Source organism: Ambystoma mexicanum, chromosome 14 (genome assembly GCF_040938575.1).
Source record: "Ambystoma mexicanum isolate Mex_15411 chromosome 14, UKY_AmexF1_1, whole genome shotgun sequence".
Classification (NCBI taxonomy): domain Eukaryota; kingdom Metazoa; phylum Chordata; class Amphibia; order Caudata; family Ambystomatidae; genus Ambystoma; species Ambystoma mexicanum.
Window position 1 is genome coordinate 140,129,560 of NC_090940.1, and position 17,601 is coordinate 140,147,160.

Sequence of the window (17,601 nt, forward strand, 5' to 3'; positions counted from 1 at the left end):
GGGATTTGGGGGCAAGGGCAATGTCTGAAATGTTCAGGGGAGAGAAGACAATGTTATTTTCAGAAAAATAACTTTTGGCCTTTTCTCCCTCAAACATTTCAGCCACAGGCTTTTAACCCAAATCCGAGACCAGGGATGTATACATAGACATGTTTATGTATAGCCCCCATTGTAAAGAAAATCACTGTTTTCTTGCAGATGACTTAGAATTGTAAATGCGTTGGGGTGATAGTTTTAATCTTGTTTCTTTGCTGACTTGATTTTTAATCTAATTTTATGAATGTTATTTGCATATAAATACAATTTGTTGCATTTCTTGAGAATGCTGGACTTCCATTAAATAGGTAGGTGATTTAATCAAATGTTGAGTTAGATGGTTAAATAACTTTTTTGATTTATCCCACAAAAAGTGTTATTCTTTTGTGAACTAGCTGGGCCCCTAAATCTCACTCCTCAACTAGTACATGTCCTCCCTGAACCTACATGACTAGCTCACTGCTGTGAACCGTGTTCAGGGAGACGTCCACTGTGCAGGACTCCCAGATCTAGCTGTGTCTGGTATCGTGCTCCACTGCTTCAACTGACCCTCAAATCTAGCTGTGTTTGGTCTGTCGCCTTCTTGGGCGTAGGCCTTTGTCCCAATATACAGGGCCCCTAATCTAACTGTATTTAGTTCGGTACTCTATTAATTCGGGAAACCCATCACTACCTAGCTTAATTGAGTCCTATACCACCAGATCATTTAACGCCCATAATCCTCCCCGACAGTGCACCCTTAGGAAACACACCCTACCCACCGACAGAAATGACAGACTGAGCCAGAGAGCTACCTAGCATATCCAGAGAAGGAAACCCAAGATTACTGCGCCTACACAACACAGCATAGAGGAATAACTACCCTACTAGGCCTGCACCTTGAACTGAAAAATGGCCCAACCCAGAAAAGGACGCAGAGAAAGAGAGCAAGATCATGCAACAAGGGACGCGAACACACAACACCAACAGAACCCAGAAGAAGCAGCCTCATTGGCAGGAAACATGCCTAACACAGTCATAACCAGAACAAACTATGCAAGAGAAAAATCCTTATACCTCTCACCTTACCTTGCGACAACCACGGAACACCGACACCTCAACACGGGAACCCCAAGACATGCAGTCATATGCAACACCAATACATCTTGGTATTTTTTTCCACTAATGCCTCTTGATAATTTTAGTTCTTATTCTCTTTAATTTGCCCGCTCGGCATTTACAGTTCACATATTTCACTTTCCTCTTATTCAACTTTCTTTATCGCAGCTACTTTCTTTCCTTTGATCTCTACTGGAATATCTTTCAAAACTCAACATTTCACAGAGACTTTCGAATGTGCGACTTTACCTCGCCGGACCACTTAGTTACTTTGTATTCTTTCCTTTCAACAATTGTCCTCTTCATTCGCGTTTTATCAGAACACGTGTAACCTTCAACTTTCAAATGACAGTCACTTTCCCTTTAACATCAACCAAACTTTTGTTCCTTTCGATAACTCACTGGCCGTGTTGATGGGATTTCTTTCATCTTTTTCTTGCAGCTCAAGGCCGTTACCAATGCCTCTCCTCTGATCCTCCCCAACTCTGCCGTTCACCCAGGAGGGTCGTGGGCTGCTTACTGGCAACTTGAAGGTTTAATTTCTCTCCTCACTCTCAGCTTTGCTCTTCGAAAAGCTCAAAGCTTCCCAAAAGCATGGAAAACTTGCCTGGCTTTTTCTTGATCCTCTCAACTGCCGATCAGCCTGTTGGCTTTCCAACTTCCACAGCCCGTTTAGTATCAGTGTAGGAAGATCTGTTCCTTCTTGTACACAGCCTCGCTCTCAAATTGTGCTTGTGTGCGCCACCTTTTATCTTCACAGGGAGTGTTAATAAGTGTCAGGTGTACATTGTTAAGAGTTACGTGCCTGGCTTTGCCTGGCCTCATTATAGGGACAAGGCCAATGCAAGTCAGGGGAAGTAATCTTTCTGACATCATTCCTCATCTTCCTCAGCGCAGTACTTTTGTTACGATAAAATGGGGAGGACTTAGAGTTGTAGTTTCCCATAAAATAAGCAGGGCTAGGGGTTAAATTGGTTGTGGGGAAAGGGGGATACCGTGTCCCACCATTGGGTGCTTCTCCCCCACTTCCCGAGGACGCCCTACTGAGGTGATCCTACCTCGCTTGTCCATCACTAGGGTCAGGATCCAACAGCAATGGCCTTTATCTGGCCACCTAAGTACGGGATCACCTGGGACTAGGTTGTGAAACACACTCTGGTTTTTCACACAGTAAAAGACTACCGAGTGGTGTGGCCAGAGGTAAAACACACAACTTTAGCCAGCCGCCTAAGACCCAACACTTTTTGGGTGAGAAAACAAGTAGCCATATGTGGTACTGAGTAAAAGACTCTGGGTAAGTCTCTCGTAACCAGGACTAATGTCTGGCAGAGGGACTCCCAGGACCCCCTTGTTAATTTGCATATGTGGTACTGAGTACAGCACATTAAAATGCAGTTGCAGCCTATAGGGAGATCTCAGTAGAAGTCTATGTCAGCAAAAAGTATTCAGGATTCTAAAAAAACAGCTTAGAGCACCTCTAACATTAGGAAAAAGAGCCCAAAAAACATTGTGACCTCATTTTACAGTTAAGTGGTTCTATTCACTATTCACCTTAGAAATGAGATGCTTCATGTGATGGGAAAGTATGAGTGATGTAACTATGTAACAAATGTACCCAACCCATAGCAGAGCCATACAAATGATTATGTAGAGCTTGAATATTAGTTTCTTAATGGCCTTTGCCAAAAGTGGAAAACAGTAAATGTTGCAGACACCTTGCCACTAGTTTCAGATGTGTAACATTTTCATTATGTGTTTTCAGGGTTGTAAAACTATTGTCTATAGCCGCTACAAGCCAAAATTCCCCTTTTGCTGTAAAAACATTTGTAACTTGGACAGCACTCGATGGCATACTTTAGAGTGAGTTTTTAAATATGAAATTAAAGAATTTCCTTCCATTCTTACCAATGTGATGTCCCTGGAGGCTGCTGCAGCGCTCATATGTAAACTCGGTTGTCTTACAGAACTACTGCAATCCAAAGCACGGGCAAATGTACCAACAGAGCTGAAAAAGTATCAAAAACAATATTATTCATTAGTAGTAGTTTAATTCTTAAAGTGATCAAAATATATCTATTAAAGACATACATTACTCACTGTAATCATATCTCTGGTGCTTGTATCTGCTTAGATTCACATGCTGGGCATATAATCTAACATTTAGTGGTAATCGCAGAGTATTGCATCTTTTTTAGAAGATCGAAAAGGGATGTCGAACTGGGCATGACTAACTGTGACATGCAGTGTACCCATTATCGCTCATGCATGGAGGTCCCCCCCAGTTGTTTTTGTTTTGCCATGTAGAAACCTGAAGAGAATGCATGAGTGAGTTCAGGAGAAAAGTGTGAGATGCTTATGTTCCTTCAACTCCAAGAGGGGAGGAAGGGTGGGTCCATGTGAATCTAAGCGGATACAAGCACCAGAAATACGATTACTGTGACTAATGTATGTCTTTTGATGCACGTGAATCTGCTTAGAATCACATGCTGTGCATAGACTAGTGAGCAGTATCAGGAGATGGTGGTGGGATGTGTGAAGGAACAGCGGGAAAGATGTCTTAACTCCACCTGACCCATCCGAGAATTAGTCTTAGAATGTGTATCCAAGCAGTAATGTTGTGTAAAGGTCTGAACAGAACTCTAGGTAGCCGCTTTACAAATAGAATCTAGAGGAATAGGTGCAAGGAAAGCTATAGTCGCTCCAGTGCCACGAGTAGAACGTGCGTACAAAGTAAGGCTCTCTTTGACAGAGAGTAACATCTGGATACATTTAAGAATCAATTTGGAGATTGTTGACTTCAAGACAGGATCCCCTTCTCTACCAGTGGCAATGGAGACAAAGAATTGATCTGTCTTTCAAAGTGCTTTTGTCTTTCTGAGGTAATCACTGCTCTTCTAACATCTAGTGTATGGAGGCTTTTTCAACTGAGTTAATAGGATTATGAAAGAAGGATGGAAGTTCAATGGACTGGTTTACATGGAACTTGGAGATGGATTTAGGTGCAAAGCGGGGATGTGTGTGTGCGCGCAAAACCACTTTGTCCTTATGAGAAGTAACAACTGAGAGCGCCTGCAGTTCACCAACTCTCCAAATGGAAGTAACAGACACCAGAAAAGCAGTCTTCTAGGTGAGAGCCTGACTGGCTCTGTGCATTGGCTCAAAAGGAGGGCCCAAAGGTCTAGTAAGGACACCATTCAAGTCCCTTCGAGAAGTTGGATTACAAATGGGTGGGTGAAGTCTTTTCACCCCTTCCATAAAAGCCTTGATTACCGGGACTTTCCACCAGGAAATCTTGCGCTGAGAGGTGGTGTAAGCAGAGAGGGCAGCAAGGTGGACCTTCAGTGAGTTAAAAATTAGTTCTGAGTCTAAGAGGTGAGTTAGATAAAAGAGTATGTGTGTGGGTGAACAATCAACAGGGTTGATGTTACAAGTACCACACCAAATGATAAAATGTCTCCATTTACTGGAATAACAGTGTTTTCTATTTGATTTTCGTGCCTCTTTAAGAATGTCCATACATCTTTGAGGGAGTTGGAGATGCCCAAACTCTATGACTTCAGGAGCCATGCTGCTAAATTGCGAGTTTAAGGGCATGGGTGCAGTGTTGGCCCCTGATCCTGGGACAGCATGTTGTAGGGGCAAGGCAGCTTCACTGGGGGGCAAAGTGACATTCTCATGAGATGCAAGAACCACGATTGATGAGCCCACATTGGTCTTATCAGTATTAGTGTAACTTGTTCCAGGTGCATCTTGTGAATTATCCTGTTGAGGAGAGAAGTTGGGGGGCAGGGTGGGAACATGAGCAAATCTCCCTGACCATTTGATCCAGAGACCGTTCCTTGGACATCTTTTGGGGATACCTGGAGGTCTAGTCTGGGCATTGTGCACTCTCCAGTGTTGCAAAGAGGTGGATGTCTGGATGTCCCCATTCTGCAAAGACGTTGTGAAAAAAAGTGTTAGTGTAAATCCCACTTGTGCTCTACGTCTAGCTGAACTTCTCTGCTGAGTACGTCTGCAAGAAGATTGCATTTCCCTGGAACGTGTTGCGACAGGAGGAACTTTTTGTGTTTGAGTGCCTACTTCCAAATGCTTTGTGACAGTTTGAACAGCCCTGGAGAGTGAGTGCACCCCCTGCTTGTTTATGTAATTCATGGACGGGGTGCTGTCTGTTAGGACTAGAACAGTCTTCCCTTGTAGTTCGTGAAAAGATTTCGGGGCTTTGAAAACTGCTAGTAGCTCTAACAGATTGATGGGTTTGTTCGCTACGGGTTGTGACCACATGCTGTTTAGTTTAGTTTAGTTTATTATTTGTATAGCGCCGCCTGGCCCTAGGGCATCCAGGGGCTTGCGATGAATACAACAAGAATAATACAACAGAAATGTACAAACCGATTACATATTTACAAATTTACAGTCTTGGTGCATGCTAGTAAGGTAGGGCTAGGCAGTTTACGTTTCTTTGGATAGAAGCCAAGTTTTGGTGTTGTGTCTAAATCTGTGAAAGGAAGGTTCTGATCTCAGCTCGAGTGGAAGTGAATTCCAAAGTTTGGAGGCAAGCACGGGGAAGCTGGAGCCACCTGCTTTTTGGAGCTTAAATCTTGGGATATTTAAGCAATGTGTTTGAGCTGATCTGGTAGGGCGCGCTGGGGTGTGGTGATTGAGATTGTCGGATAGGTATCTGGGTGCTTGGTTAGCTAGGCATTTGTGTGTGAGTGAGATGGTTTTATATTCAATTCTTTGTGGTATGGATAGCCAATGGCAGGTGCGTCTGGCGTCCGAAATGTGTTCATGTTTGGGTATGTTCAGGGCTGCTCGCAAGGCGTTGTTTTGTATGACTTGTAGTTTGTTGATGTTTTTCTGACTGGTTCCCAAATATAACGCATTGCAGTAGTCAACTTTGGAGAGGACTAGTGCTCCGGCTAAGGTGATGCAGTTGGATGGTGAGAGGTAAGGTCTGCTGGCATTGATGAGTTTACAGGTGTAAGCAGTGGCTGATGAGATGGAATTGATCTGTCTTGTCAGTGTGAGGGAGGAGTCGAGGTAGATTCCTAGGGTTTTGACGCTGTTAGAGACGATGATGTTATTGCCGTCTATAGTGAATGCTTGATAGCGTTTGTCGAGTTTATTAAGTCTGGGTTGGGAACCTAGGAGAAGAAGCTCGGTCTTGTCGTCATTGAGGCATAGGCCATGCTTGGCCATCCATTCTTGGATAATGGAATAAATGTTGTTGAGAGCAGTGAGGTCGGTGGAGTAGTCGCCTGTTAAAGGGATCAGTATTTGGGTGTCATCTGCGTAGTTGGTGTAGATGACACCCAAGCGGTCCAATATGTCAAAGAGGGGTTTCGTGAACACATTATATAGAGTGGGGGAGACGCAGGAGCCCTGGGGGACACCGCAAGTGACTGGGGCTGGGATGGCAGAGGCTGTGGGTGCGAAGACTCTCATGGATCTGTTGTTAAGGAAGGAATGGATCCATGCGTTGGCGTTATCTGAAAATTTGGCTGCTGAGGATAGATGTTTGCAGAGGATGTCGTGGTTGACCAGGTCGAAGGCGGCCGATAAGTCAAGAAGGAGAAGGATGGCTAGTTTAACATTGTCTTTAATGTTGTCCATCTGTATCTTAAGGTCAATCAGGGCAGTCTCAGTGCCGTGTTTGGGGCGGAATCCTGATTGTCTGAGTCCTAGTAAGTTATTTTTCTCAAGGTGGTTATGTATCTGAAGATAGGCAGCTCTGTCGAGGATTTTTAGTAGGAAGGGTACGGTCGTAATGGGTCTGTAGTTGGTGGGGACATTAGGGTCAAGGGTGGGCTTCTTAAGTAAAGGAAGAACCCAGGAGTCCTTGAGGTTGTTGGGCACTATGTTGGAGGTGAAAGATGAGTTGATGAGGGAAGTGATGAAGGGAGCAAGTTGTTTGGCTGCATCTTTAATGACTGGGGCTGGGCAAGTATCGCCTTGGCATTTGGACGGTTTAAGAGAGTAGATTATTTCTTCAACCTCTTTAATGGTTATGGTGGAAAACTCAAAGAGGTTATTGTCATCATTTTGGGGGGTGGTGTGGGTGTGTGTAGAGGGGGTGATGTTATCAGTGAGGGTGAGGCTTTCTTTCTTTGTCAGGATTTTGGCTTGTAGTGTGGCAATTTTGCCTAGGAGTGCTTCCTGGATGCTCGTGCACCAGTGGATGTCTTTGTTACAAGTGTCTGGAGTGGGGGAGGGTGATTCGAGTTCTCTCAGGATATTGAAGAGCTCTTTGGTATTAGATTTGGCGTTGCTGATTCTTTCATTGTACATGTTTTTTTTAGACTGGATGATGGCTGATTTATAGATGTTCGATGCCTGTGCGTAAGATGTCTTATTAATAGTGGATGGTGACTGTTTCCAAGCTAATTCAGCTTGTCTTTTGGATTTGCGGAGTGTTTTTAGTTTGGGGGTGAACCAAGAATTGAGGTGTGCTCGTGGTTTGGCTTTCCGAAGCTTGAGTGGTGCTATGGTGTTTATGGCCTTAAGGATAGTTGTGTTGTATAACTCTACTACTGTGCACTGTCTAGTGTAGAAGGTGAGCTCCCCACCCTGACAGGGAGTCATCTGTGGTGGGAGTGGCCTCTACTGCGGTGGTGGTGAATGATTTCCCCTTCAGGAGGTTGTGCTTCGTCCACCACTGCAGTGATAGAACAAGGGCTTTCGAGACAACCGCTAGATTGTCCCACTGACAGCTTATTTGACACCATTGGCTTGAGAACCACTCTTGCATAGTTTGCATGCGCAGACGGGCATGTGGGACCAGGAAAATGCAGGATGCTATCATTTCTAATAGCCGCATGGCTCTCCGTACGGTTATCAGACAACCGGACACATTTTGAGGGATCTGGAACAACATGTTTTGGACCCTCTGACTGGAGGGGGAAGACAAGTCCATCTTCTGGCCGAATAAGGGCTACTAGAAATTGTTTCACGTGACTATGGACAAGACTTGATTTCTTTTCGTTGATAGAGAACCCCAGTTGAAAGAGTTGGACTAGAATCTTTTGGGTGTCCTCAAGACACGCATGACACGTGTCCACTGTTATGAGCCAGTAGTGGGTAAGGGTACACTGAAACGGACTGTCTGCGAAAGCGAGCAGCTGCCACAGCCAGAACCTCGGTACAAATCCTTGGGGCTGAGGCAATGCTAAAGGGGAGTACTTTGAATTGATAGTGAGTGTTTTCTCTATCTTGAACCTTAGGTACTTCCAGTGCTCTGGCAACATTGAAATATGAAAGTATGCATCTTTCATATCCAAGGTGGCCATGTAATCCATGTGCTTCAGCAGTGGCATTACCTCCTGCAGAGACGTCATCCTGAATCTTTGAGGCTTGACATACTTGTTTTCAGGGCAGAGGTCCAAGACGGGGCCCATGGTTGGATCCTTTTTGGGTACAAGGAAGTATATTGAATATTTATTTATTCACATTCATAGAGTGCGCAACAGCCCGGAAGCATCGTGGCGCTGTTACAGACAGCATGCTTGGTTACAAAGTACATAAGCATTTTTTTTACAAAATACAGACAAACTTGATAGCCTAAGTACAGGAGGAGGGGATGGGGCAGAATAGGGCAGGTGAGGGGAAGTTTTATTAGTTAATGAGTGTGGTTTTTAGCATCTTCCAGAAGGCTGGGAGGGAGGTCTCGGCTCAGAGCGTTGGGTAGGGCATTCCATAGTTTGGGGGCTATGTATGGGAAGCTGATCCCGCCTGCTTTGGCCCTATTGATGGGGGGTAGTGGGGTGTAGTTGGTTTGATTAGCAGGCTCTTGTGAGGGTCTTTAAAGTTACACGTTCCCTTACGGGAAGCCAGTGTGCTTCTCGCCTGGCTTGTGCAATCTGGTCTCTTTTCGGGATGCTTAAAGCTGCTCTAAGCGCATTGTTTTGTATAATTTTGAGTCTGTTTATGTTGTTTGCCGAAGTGCCTGCTAGGAGGGCATTGCATTAGTCTAGTTTGGCCCCTACGGTGGCTCTAGCTATTGAAAGACAATTAGGTTTGGACAGGAAAAGTTTTACCGCATTAATAAGTTTGGTGGTGTGAGCAGAGGCAGGGGTAATGCCGTTGACCTACCTTGTAATAGATAGGGTAGAGTCTATGTAGACCCCTAGGGTTTTTACTGAGGAAGATACCAGGATGATGGAGTTATCAATGGTGAAACTACAGTAATGGTTACCAAGTCCGGCTAGCGTAGCTTTAGGACCAAGAATGATCATCTCGGTCTTGTCTCCATTGAGACAAAGCTCATTGGCCGCCATCCATGCTTGGATGGTGGCGTATATTAGATGAATGGCTGCAGAGTCATGGTCATAGGATCCGGTGTGTGGTAGGAGTACCTGTGCATCGCCAGCATAGTTGGTATAAGCTATGTCAAGGGCGTCCAGTTTATCGAAGAGCGGCTTTGTGAACAGGTAGAGCGTGGGAGCTGTGCACGAGCCCTGAGCGACTCCGCAGTGGATGGTGGTGGGAGCTGCACTAGCCTGGCTCAAGAAAACCTTCATGGCTCTGCCTTAAAGGAACGATGTGACCCATGAGGCAGCTTCTTTTGAGAATTTAGTGGCATGGGTGAGGTGTGACGTAAGGATCTTGTGATCCACAAGATCAAAGGCCGCCGAGAGATCCAGGAGTAGGAGGAGGGCTGGCTTGCCTTTGTCCATGATTCCTGTTATTTGGTTTTTAAGATCTACCAAGGTGGTTTCTGTGCCGTGGCCTTTGCGGAATCCTGATCGTCTTTTTCCTAGGATGAAGTTTGATTCGAGGAAGTGTTGAATCTGGTTGTGGGCCGCTTTACCCAGACTTTTTAGGAGGAACAGGACCGTGGTGATAGGCTGGTAGTTATTGGGTGACCTAGGGTCTAGGGTACTTTTTTTTATTTATTTTTTTAGGAGGGGGCGCATCCATGCTTATTTGAGGCTTGCTGGGACAGAGCCTGATTTGAAAGAAGCATTAATGAACGCGGTTAGGAGAGGGGCTAAAGAGTCGGCACATTCTTTAATGATTTTAGCAAGACAAATGTCCCCTTTGCACATGGATGGTTTAAGGGGTTGCAGGAGGTTGATGACTTCTGGTTCTGTGATGTCACGGAAGGAGAATAACAGGTTGTTGGAGTTCATTGCGGTAGGGGCTAGCTGGGGGTGCAGGTATTGGTGAGGTAAGGCTTTGTAGTGAACCTGAATTTTTTCTTGGAGTAATTCCATTTTGCTAAATATTGCAGCTTGTATACTTGAACACCAGGCTTCATCTTTAATGATCTCGTCCTGGCTAGTGGAGGGGGCGAGGAGTTCATTGAAGATGGCAAAAATGTCCTTGGTTTGGGAGTTGGCTTTAGCAATCCGAGAGTTGAAGGCTTCTGATTTAGCTTTGGAGATAGCTTCTTTATATTGGGCGATTATCTTTTTGAAGATATCCTTCGCATGGTCGCTAGGATTGGCTTGCCATTTACTTAGTGCCTCTCGTTTGCTGGTACGTAGAGCCTGTAATTCCTCTGAGAACCATGAATTAAAGTGCATGGATTGCTTTTCTTTTTTGCATTCTTTCGGGGCTACAGCATTGATGGCTTTGGTGAGGGTGTCGGTGTATAAATCTGCTAAGGTGCCGGGGTCATTAGAGAAGGGCGGCCCGAGTTCAGGGACTTCCAGGAGGGGACGAAGATTTTCCTTCGTAAGTTTTTTTGAACTGCTTACCTGCGCTGGTGGAGCATAGGAGAGAGATTTTATGGCTGAGGCTGTAGGGATGGTGAATTGGATACAGTTGTGGTCAGTCCAAGGGTAGGCATCATTGGAACGGACAGTGGAGGAGCAGTTGTGGTCTGTCACCCACTCCAAAGTGTGGCCTTTGGTGTGGGTCGAGCTGGCGACTTCCTGTGTAAACCCTAAATCTTTCAGTTCTTTAGCTAAGGCTGCAGCGGCTTTATCTTTGGGATGGTTAAGACCTTGATTCAAGTCCCCATGAAGAATAGTTTTAATGGAACTTTTAAGGTTTTTGCGTAGTAAGTGGGGAAGATGTCCTCAGAAGTCAGAGGGTAAGCCAGGGGGCCGGTAGATAACATGTATGTTAATGGTGCAGTTGGGGGACATGGAAAGTTTGGCAGATATCATGTCTGTGTAGCCATCCCACAGGTGATTAATTGGTCTAATGGATAGGGCATCCTTGGCGATTAGGGCTACTCCTCCTCCTCTCAGAAGTGGTCTGTCTTGTCTTGAGGATGGAGCATCCTAGTGGTAAGGCTAGAGCGATGGCCGGGCCAGACGGCTCGTGCAGCCAAGTATCCGTGATGGCAAGTAGGAAAAGATACTGTAACGAATCCGATTGCATCATTACTCCCTTTCTGGCAGTGACCTCCCCCCATGTGCCCAGGGGATGGTAGCCGCTACCAGATCCTGACCCTGGGGGCAGCTATATGAGGGAGGATCACATAGGGGTGTGGGGGAACCTCTGGGAGGGGTGGTAATGTCAGAGGATGAGACATGGTATCCGACTTTTCGTTTGCAGGATGAATCTCCCATACACATCATCCTAATGACCTACTGTGATTCCTTCCTGCTCCCTCAAAGGAGAGTGCGGAATTTCTCAAACAAACGTCCAAACCAACCTTCAAACAGTAACTGGCACCCAGACCATATTAAAGCAATTCCTCCAATGACTTTATGCAAGTTTGTCAAAAGGAATTACTATTCCCAGAAACACCCTAACCTAACAATGCAACGAGGAAGAGGAATGGAAGAATGCAGAGCAGAGGCAGTCCCGAACACAAGCAACGCTCAAGTTGTTGGGAGCCTGAACCTGTGCCTGGGACCTTTAAAACATGATAATTCAAAGAAATGGCAGACTGCTGGTCAGAGCTGACTGCAGCTTGTGAAGACCAAGAGGAAGAAGTTGGAGTCAACCGACTCATACGTTGGGCAGAAGAAGCCCAAGCAGAAAAGATTCCATGTAAGAACACCATAAGCAGGTACAAGGCTCTTGGGCGTTCGCCGTTGGAAAGAAGCAAGAAGAAACATACCAGAGACCCACGGGAGTGGTGAAGCCCAGCCGGAAACACGGGAAGCCAGGAAGTCTAACCATGCGAAGGAGAGAGGATCCATTAGTGGGCTGCAAACAGATCAGGAAACACCAATAAGAGCCGGTGAGTCCACGCTGGGACGAAGAAAACACCGGAGCAGATTGGCGAACATGCCGTATGTTAAAATCTGAAGAACCCAAGTTGGATAAAGAGAGGAAATCGTTTATTAATGTTGAAAGTAAGAAGTTAAAAGCATATTTTCCTCAGAAGGAAACCGTTATCAGACAACGTGAATTAACCCATAATGCTAAAGTGGTGAATGATTGGAAGTGTGAGCAAAACACTAACGAGGCAACACTAGCCAAAAGGGATAAAGCGTTGAACTATCAAAAGGTGGAGTTGCAGAAATAGGCAACTATAAGCAGTCCTGGCAGGAGAGTACACCAGACAATAGCAAGTATTTGAAAACAAGAAGCCCTAGCAAGAGAGTATATCAGGAAATCACAAGTGTGTGAATATAGGTAAACAGAGAACCCTGGCAGGAGAGTATACCAGGTATCCTGACAACCTAAAGGCCAAAGATAAACATATATAACTTCGGTATTGATCAAGAGGAAAGACCAGAACTATTATTATCAAGAAATTGTGAACAAGAATCCAGGGGAAAGGAGACAACCTCTGGATTAAGGAGTCATATCCTTGAGAGACTTTATGTTGGAGGAATTCATTACTTTTTGAACACTTTTGAAACACTGGAGGCCAAAGACATTATCCTTTTCACCTTAACATTTATTTCAATAGAATGTGAGTGTCAGAATAGTACTTTGGACATAGGATGGTTTTGCTTTGGACATTCCGACACAGATCCTTAGTTTTCAGTTTAGCTACGGAAACCCCTCTAGTGCAGGGATAGCAACGCATTTTCTCAAACCTTTTTATTTCATCAATAAAAGTCTTTAGCCAAAACCATATATAAATTGTGTCCGACTTTCATTCCTGACCCTTCACATATGGTGTTAGGAGGTGGGATCGTGTTCAGTGGCCACAAACTGGGCAACCTTCAAGTTTGAAAAACATAGCAACATAGCCTCCGATCCATAAATAGCTAAAGAACACTGCATGGGCTTTTACTTCTGCAGTAGCAGGGGGAGGGAGGCAATTAATACCATCCAGAGACCGAGTACTAATACCAACTGACTTCGTCCTAATACCCCCACTAGGAACCTATGTCAGACTCGCCTCTAAATCTGGTCTCGCCTGCGGCATGCTTTAGGCATCATAGTTCCTGATAACAGGGGAGACTTAAAAATATTAATATAAAACAAAGGGAGAGATACATATCAAGTCACAGCAGGGGAAAAGATAGCCCCGGGAATCTTAGAAAGGGCTTTATTTCCTAGGATGAAAGAAATCAAACATTCTGACAAAACAGAAAGAAGGAGCAAAGGCTTTGGAGAGGAAGACCTAGAAGTCGAAGAACCAGCTGAAGTAATACCACCCAAAACCCTGTGCGAGGAACCGGAGATCATTCCGGACCTGGCATTCGGCCAAAGAAATGAACCCCTACTAGCAGAACCTTTTTTCCAGGTATTACCTGAAGAGGAGGGCAGAGAGAAAGGAGGGTCATTTTTCTTTCTTAAAGCGGGATTATTGTATTGGGGGGGATATTGGTCCAGATTGTTCTCCTAGGTCAAAAGAGTCACAAAAGGGCGATGTTTGAAATTGCTCACTTAGTAACAGGTAAAACACATGCACAAATATTAGACAGGTTCTACTGGCCAGGGATCTACGCCAAAGTGAAAACCATTGTACTTATGTGTGCTGTGCCAGAAGACCAGTTCTCAAAGACCCCCTCCCGCACCATCAATCATTGATGTGCCCTTTTCACGCATAGGCATGGATATAGTTGGACCCCTTGAGCCATCAGAACTGGGGAATCGGTACAAATGAGTAATTGTAGACTAGACTATGACACTCGTTCCCTAGAGGCATTTCCCTTGAGAAAAAATACAACCCAACAAATCCTTAAACATTTGATCCCATTCTTTTCCCGAGTTGGGATCCCAAAGGAAATTCTAACTGATCAGGGAACATACTTCGCAAGTCGACTAATGTCAGAAGTGAAGGAAATACTGAATATAAAAATCCTCAGAACTTCTTTTTAACACCTACAGACTGAAGGGTTAGTGGAATAGTTCAATAAAACTGTAAAACACATCCTGAAAAAGTTAGTTGCGACTGAAAGAGAAAATTGTGATGTCATGACACCTTGGGCCCTTTTTGCCATCCGAAAAACTCGACAGTCCCCCCCCCCCCCCCACAGGATTTTCTCACTTTGAACTGCTATATTGAAGAAAGCCGCGGGATGTCCTTGACATGTTGGGAGAAACCAGGGAGGAACGAGAAAAAGCAATTTTGTCTCTTTCCCAAACAGCGCAACGGCTAAAAGAACAGATGGCTGCAGTCAGAACAATAGTACAAACTCACATGGTCAGGGACCAGGAAAATCAGAAAACCTACCGTGATAAAAAAAAAGCCTTGCTCATATATTTTTCCTTCAGACAAAATGTCTTTGTGCTCCTTCCATCTTCAGAAAATAAAATGTTGTATAAATGGCATGGTCCTTATGAAGTAATGGAACAAACTGGGCCTTATGATTATCGAGTATCCCAAACTGACTGAAGTATCAAAACACACATTTATCATATAAATCTCCCTAAGGAGTGGATAGAAGACCCAGCTGAAAGTACTACAATAGTACTGACTAGTCTACTGGCTGAAGAATCAAATCGCATAACTTGATTCCTTCCAACCTGCCTCAAAACCAAAAAGATGACCTGTTAGACTTACTAGAGCAATTCCCCGATGTTTTTGAAGCTGAACCAGGAAGGGTCAAGGGGATATTCCATTACATCTGTACACTCTCAGAGAAGGTGGTTCATTTAAAACCATACTGAATACCTGAGTCCAGAAAGGAGGTAATTATAGAGGAGTTCGAAAATATGTTAAGAGCTAATATATTCGAGCCATCCTAAAGCCCTTGGGCTTCTCTGATTGTACTTGTTGCCCAGCCAGATTAATCATGGACGTTCTGGATTGATTTCAGAAAGGTAAGCACAGTCTCCCAATTAGATAGCTATGCCATGCCAAGGATAGATGATTTCATTGATCAATTGGGAGACGCAGTTTACCTCCCCACAATTGATCTGACAAACGGATACTGGCAAGTCCCCGTTAACCCAGAGGACAAAGAAAACTGCTTTTCCCAACCCCAGTGGACTATTTCAGTTCAAGGTATTAGCTTTTGGACTGCACAGGGCCCCAGTCACTTTTAAAAGGTAGATGGACCAGGTCCTCCAACCTTACTCTTCCTTCTGTGAGGCTTATATTGACGACATCATAATCCACAGTAAAACATGGAAAGAGTATTTACAACATTTATATTTAGTCACCAGGGTCTTAAATCCAAAGAAATTACACTTGGCCCAGTCAGCAGTTAAATATCTTGGATTTCTTGTTGGCAATGTGCTAGTAAAACCCCAGGATGGGAAAGTGAAATCAGACAGAGAATCTCCAATTCCTAAAACAAAGAAATATCCAAGGGCCTTTTTGGGCTTAGCAGGGTATTCTAGACAATTTATTCCCAATTATTTGTCCATTACATCTTGCCTCACAGACATGCTTCAGAATGCAGAGCCTCAGAAGATAAAGTGGAGGAAGGAAGACCAACTGTGTTTTGACAAACTTATTCTGTGTAGTGAACCCATGTTAAAGGTGGCAGATTTCAACAGGGAATTCATTCTTCAAACAGACGCGTCACATGTTGGTTAAGGGGCAGTTCTGACACAAGATCATGATGGTATAGAACACCCCATTCTTAATATTCGTAGAAATGTATTCCCTGGCAAAAGAACCATTATATAATTAATTATAATTGTTCTTTTATAACGTGCGTAATACCAACAAGTGGTTTCTAAGCGCAAGATCTGGATTCAAAACTGTGTTGCATGGTGTTTAGTTTACTTTATAACGTGCACCCAAGGACCCGTAGGGTTAAAGGCGCACACTGATCAAACATGAACTAACAAACTGAAAGAGTGTTGTACAAAACAAGAAACCTGATAAAAACATTCCAGACTAAAAAGATATTTAGGATAATAAGAAACAAGTTACTTACCTGTAACTGTTGTTTTCCAGCATGGGTCTGGCATGGATTCACATGCTCATGAATATTCCCCATCGTCAGGCTGGGAATCCTCTGACCAAGAGAAGAGCCGCAGAGGGACAGGTGGGCGGGTTCGCATGTGGGTCCATGCAAGGCCCATGCTGGAGAACAACAGCTACAGACAAGTAAGTTGTTCCTTCTACAGCAAGGGGTCTGGCATGGATTCACATGTTCATGAATAAAGAATACATAGCAGTACATACATGCACAACCACAGGAGGTGGCAAGGCTCAACAGAAGCAATCTCTTACCTCATCACCAGGCTCACCTTCAAGCGAAAAGTTTGCGCCGCAGCACTGCTTGGCCAACTCTGGACTCCTCCCTGGAATCCTTGTCGACGCAGTAGAAATTCGTGAAGGTGTGCGTTGACCTCCACGTAGCAGCCCTGCAAATGTCCAGCAGGGGCACACCAGACAGGAATGCCGTTGTGGCAGCGATCGCTCTGGTTGAATGGGCTCTCGGACGGCCAGGTAGCGGTCGGTTTGCCAACCGGTGACAGTAAGTGTTACAGCCGGAGAACCACCTGGAAATGGAAGTCTTGGGCAGGGCCTTCCCATGGTTCACAGGACCAAAGTTCACAAAAAGCTAAGAAGTATTCCAGAAACTCTTTGTGCGAGCCACATAAAACTTCAGCGCTCTAGCCACATCCAGCGAGTGCAAAGTCCTTTCAGCCGGCGACAAAGGCGTCGGAAAAAACACAGATAACACCAAGGGCTTGTTGAGATGAAATTCCAACTGAAACTTGGGCATGAAGGAGGGGTGCGTCTGCAGCACCACCCTTGTCTTGTGTAAAGTAAGGCCGCTTGCATGACAGGCCCTGGATCTCACCTACTTGTCTTGCAGAGGTGATGGCCACGAGGAATGCGGTCTTCCACGACAGAAACTTGAGCAGAGCTGAATGTACAGGTTGAAATGGGCCCTCCCCCCCCCCATGAGCCTAGTCAGCACCACTGAGTTCCCACGCCGGGACTGGACCCTACACCGGTGGGAACGAGCGGAACAGTTCCTTGATGAACTAGACAGTGCGACCACAGTGAATACCATCCCGAGATCTGGTGTAGCGGGAGATAGCCGCAAGATGTACCTAGGAGACGTGAGCCAGTCCCAATTTAGCCAAAGACAGTAAATACAGAAGTACTTAAGGGGCTGAGACCTTCAGAGGGTTGATCTTCTACGACCGGCCCCACGTTGCAAAGCGCTTACATTTGTGTCCGTACCACTTCAA

General features: G+C 45.0%; 1 protein-coding gene across 3 annotated transcripts in view; it reads right to left on the reverse strand.

The window, feature by feature from the left end:
* MTA1 (metastasis associated 1) overlaps positions 1–17,601 on the reverse strand; it is a 1,118,686-nt gene that overhangs the window by 633,264 nt on the left and 467,821 nt on the right. For all 3 annotated transcript variants that reach the window (XM_069638739.1, XM_069638738.1, XM_069638741.1), the window contains one exon: positions 3,040–3,139. In XM_069638739.1, coding sequence (XP_069494840.1) covers positions 3,040–3,139 — 100 coding nt within the window. The remainder of the gene's footprint in view (positions 1–3,039; positions 3,140–17,601) is intronic.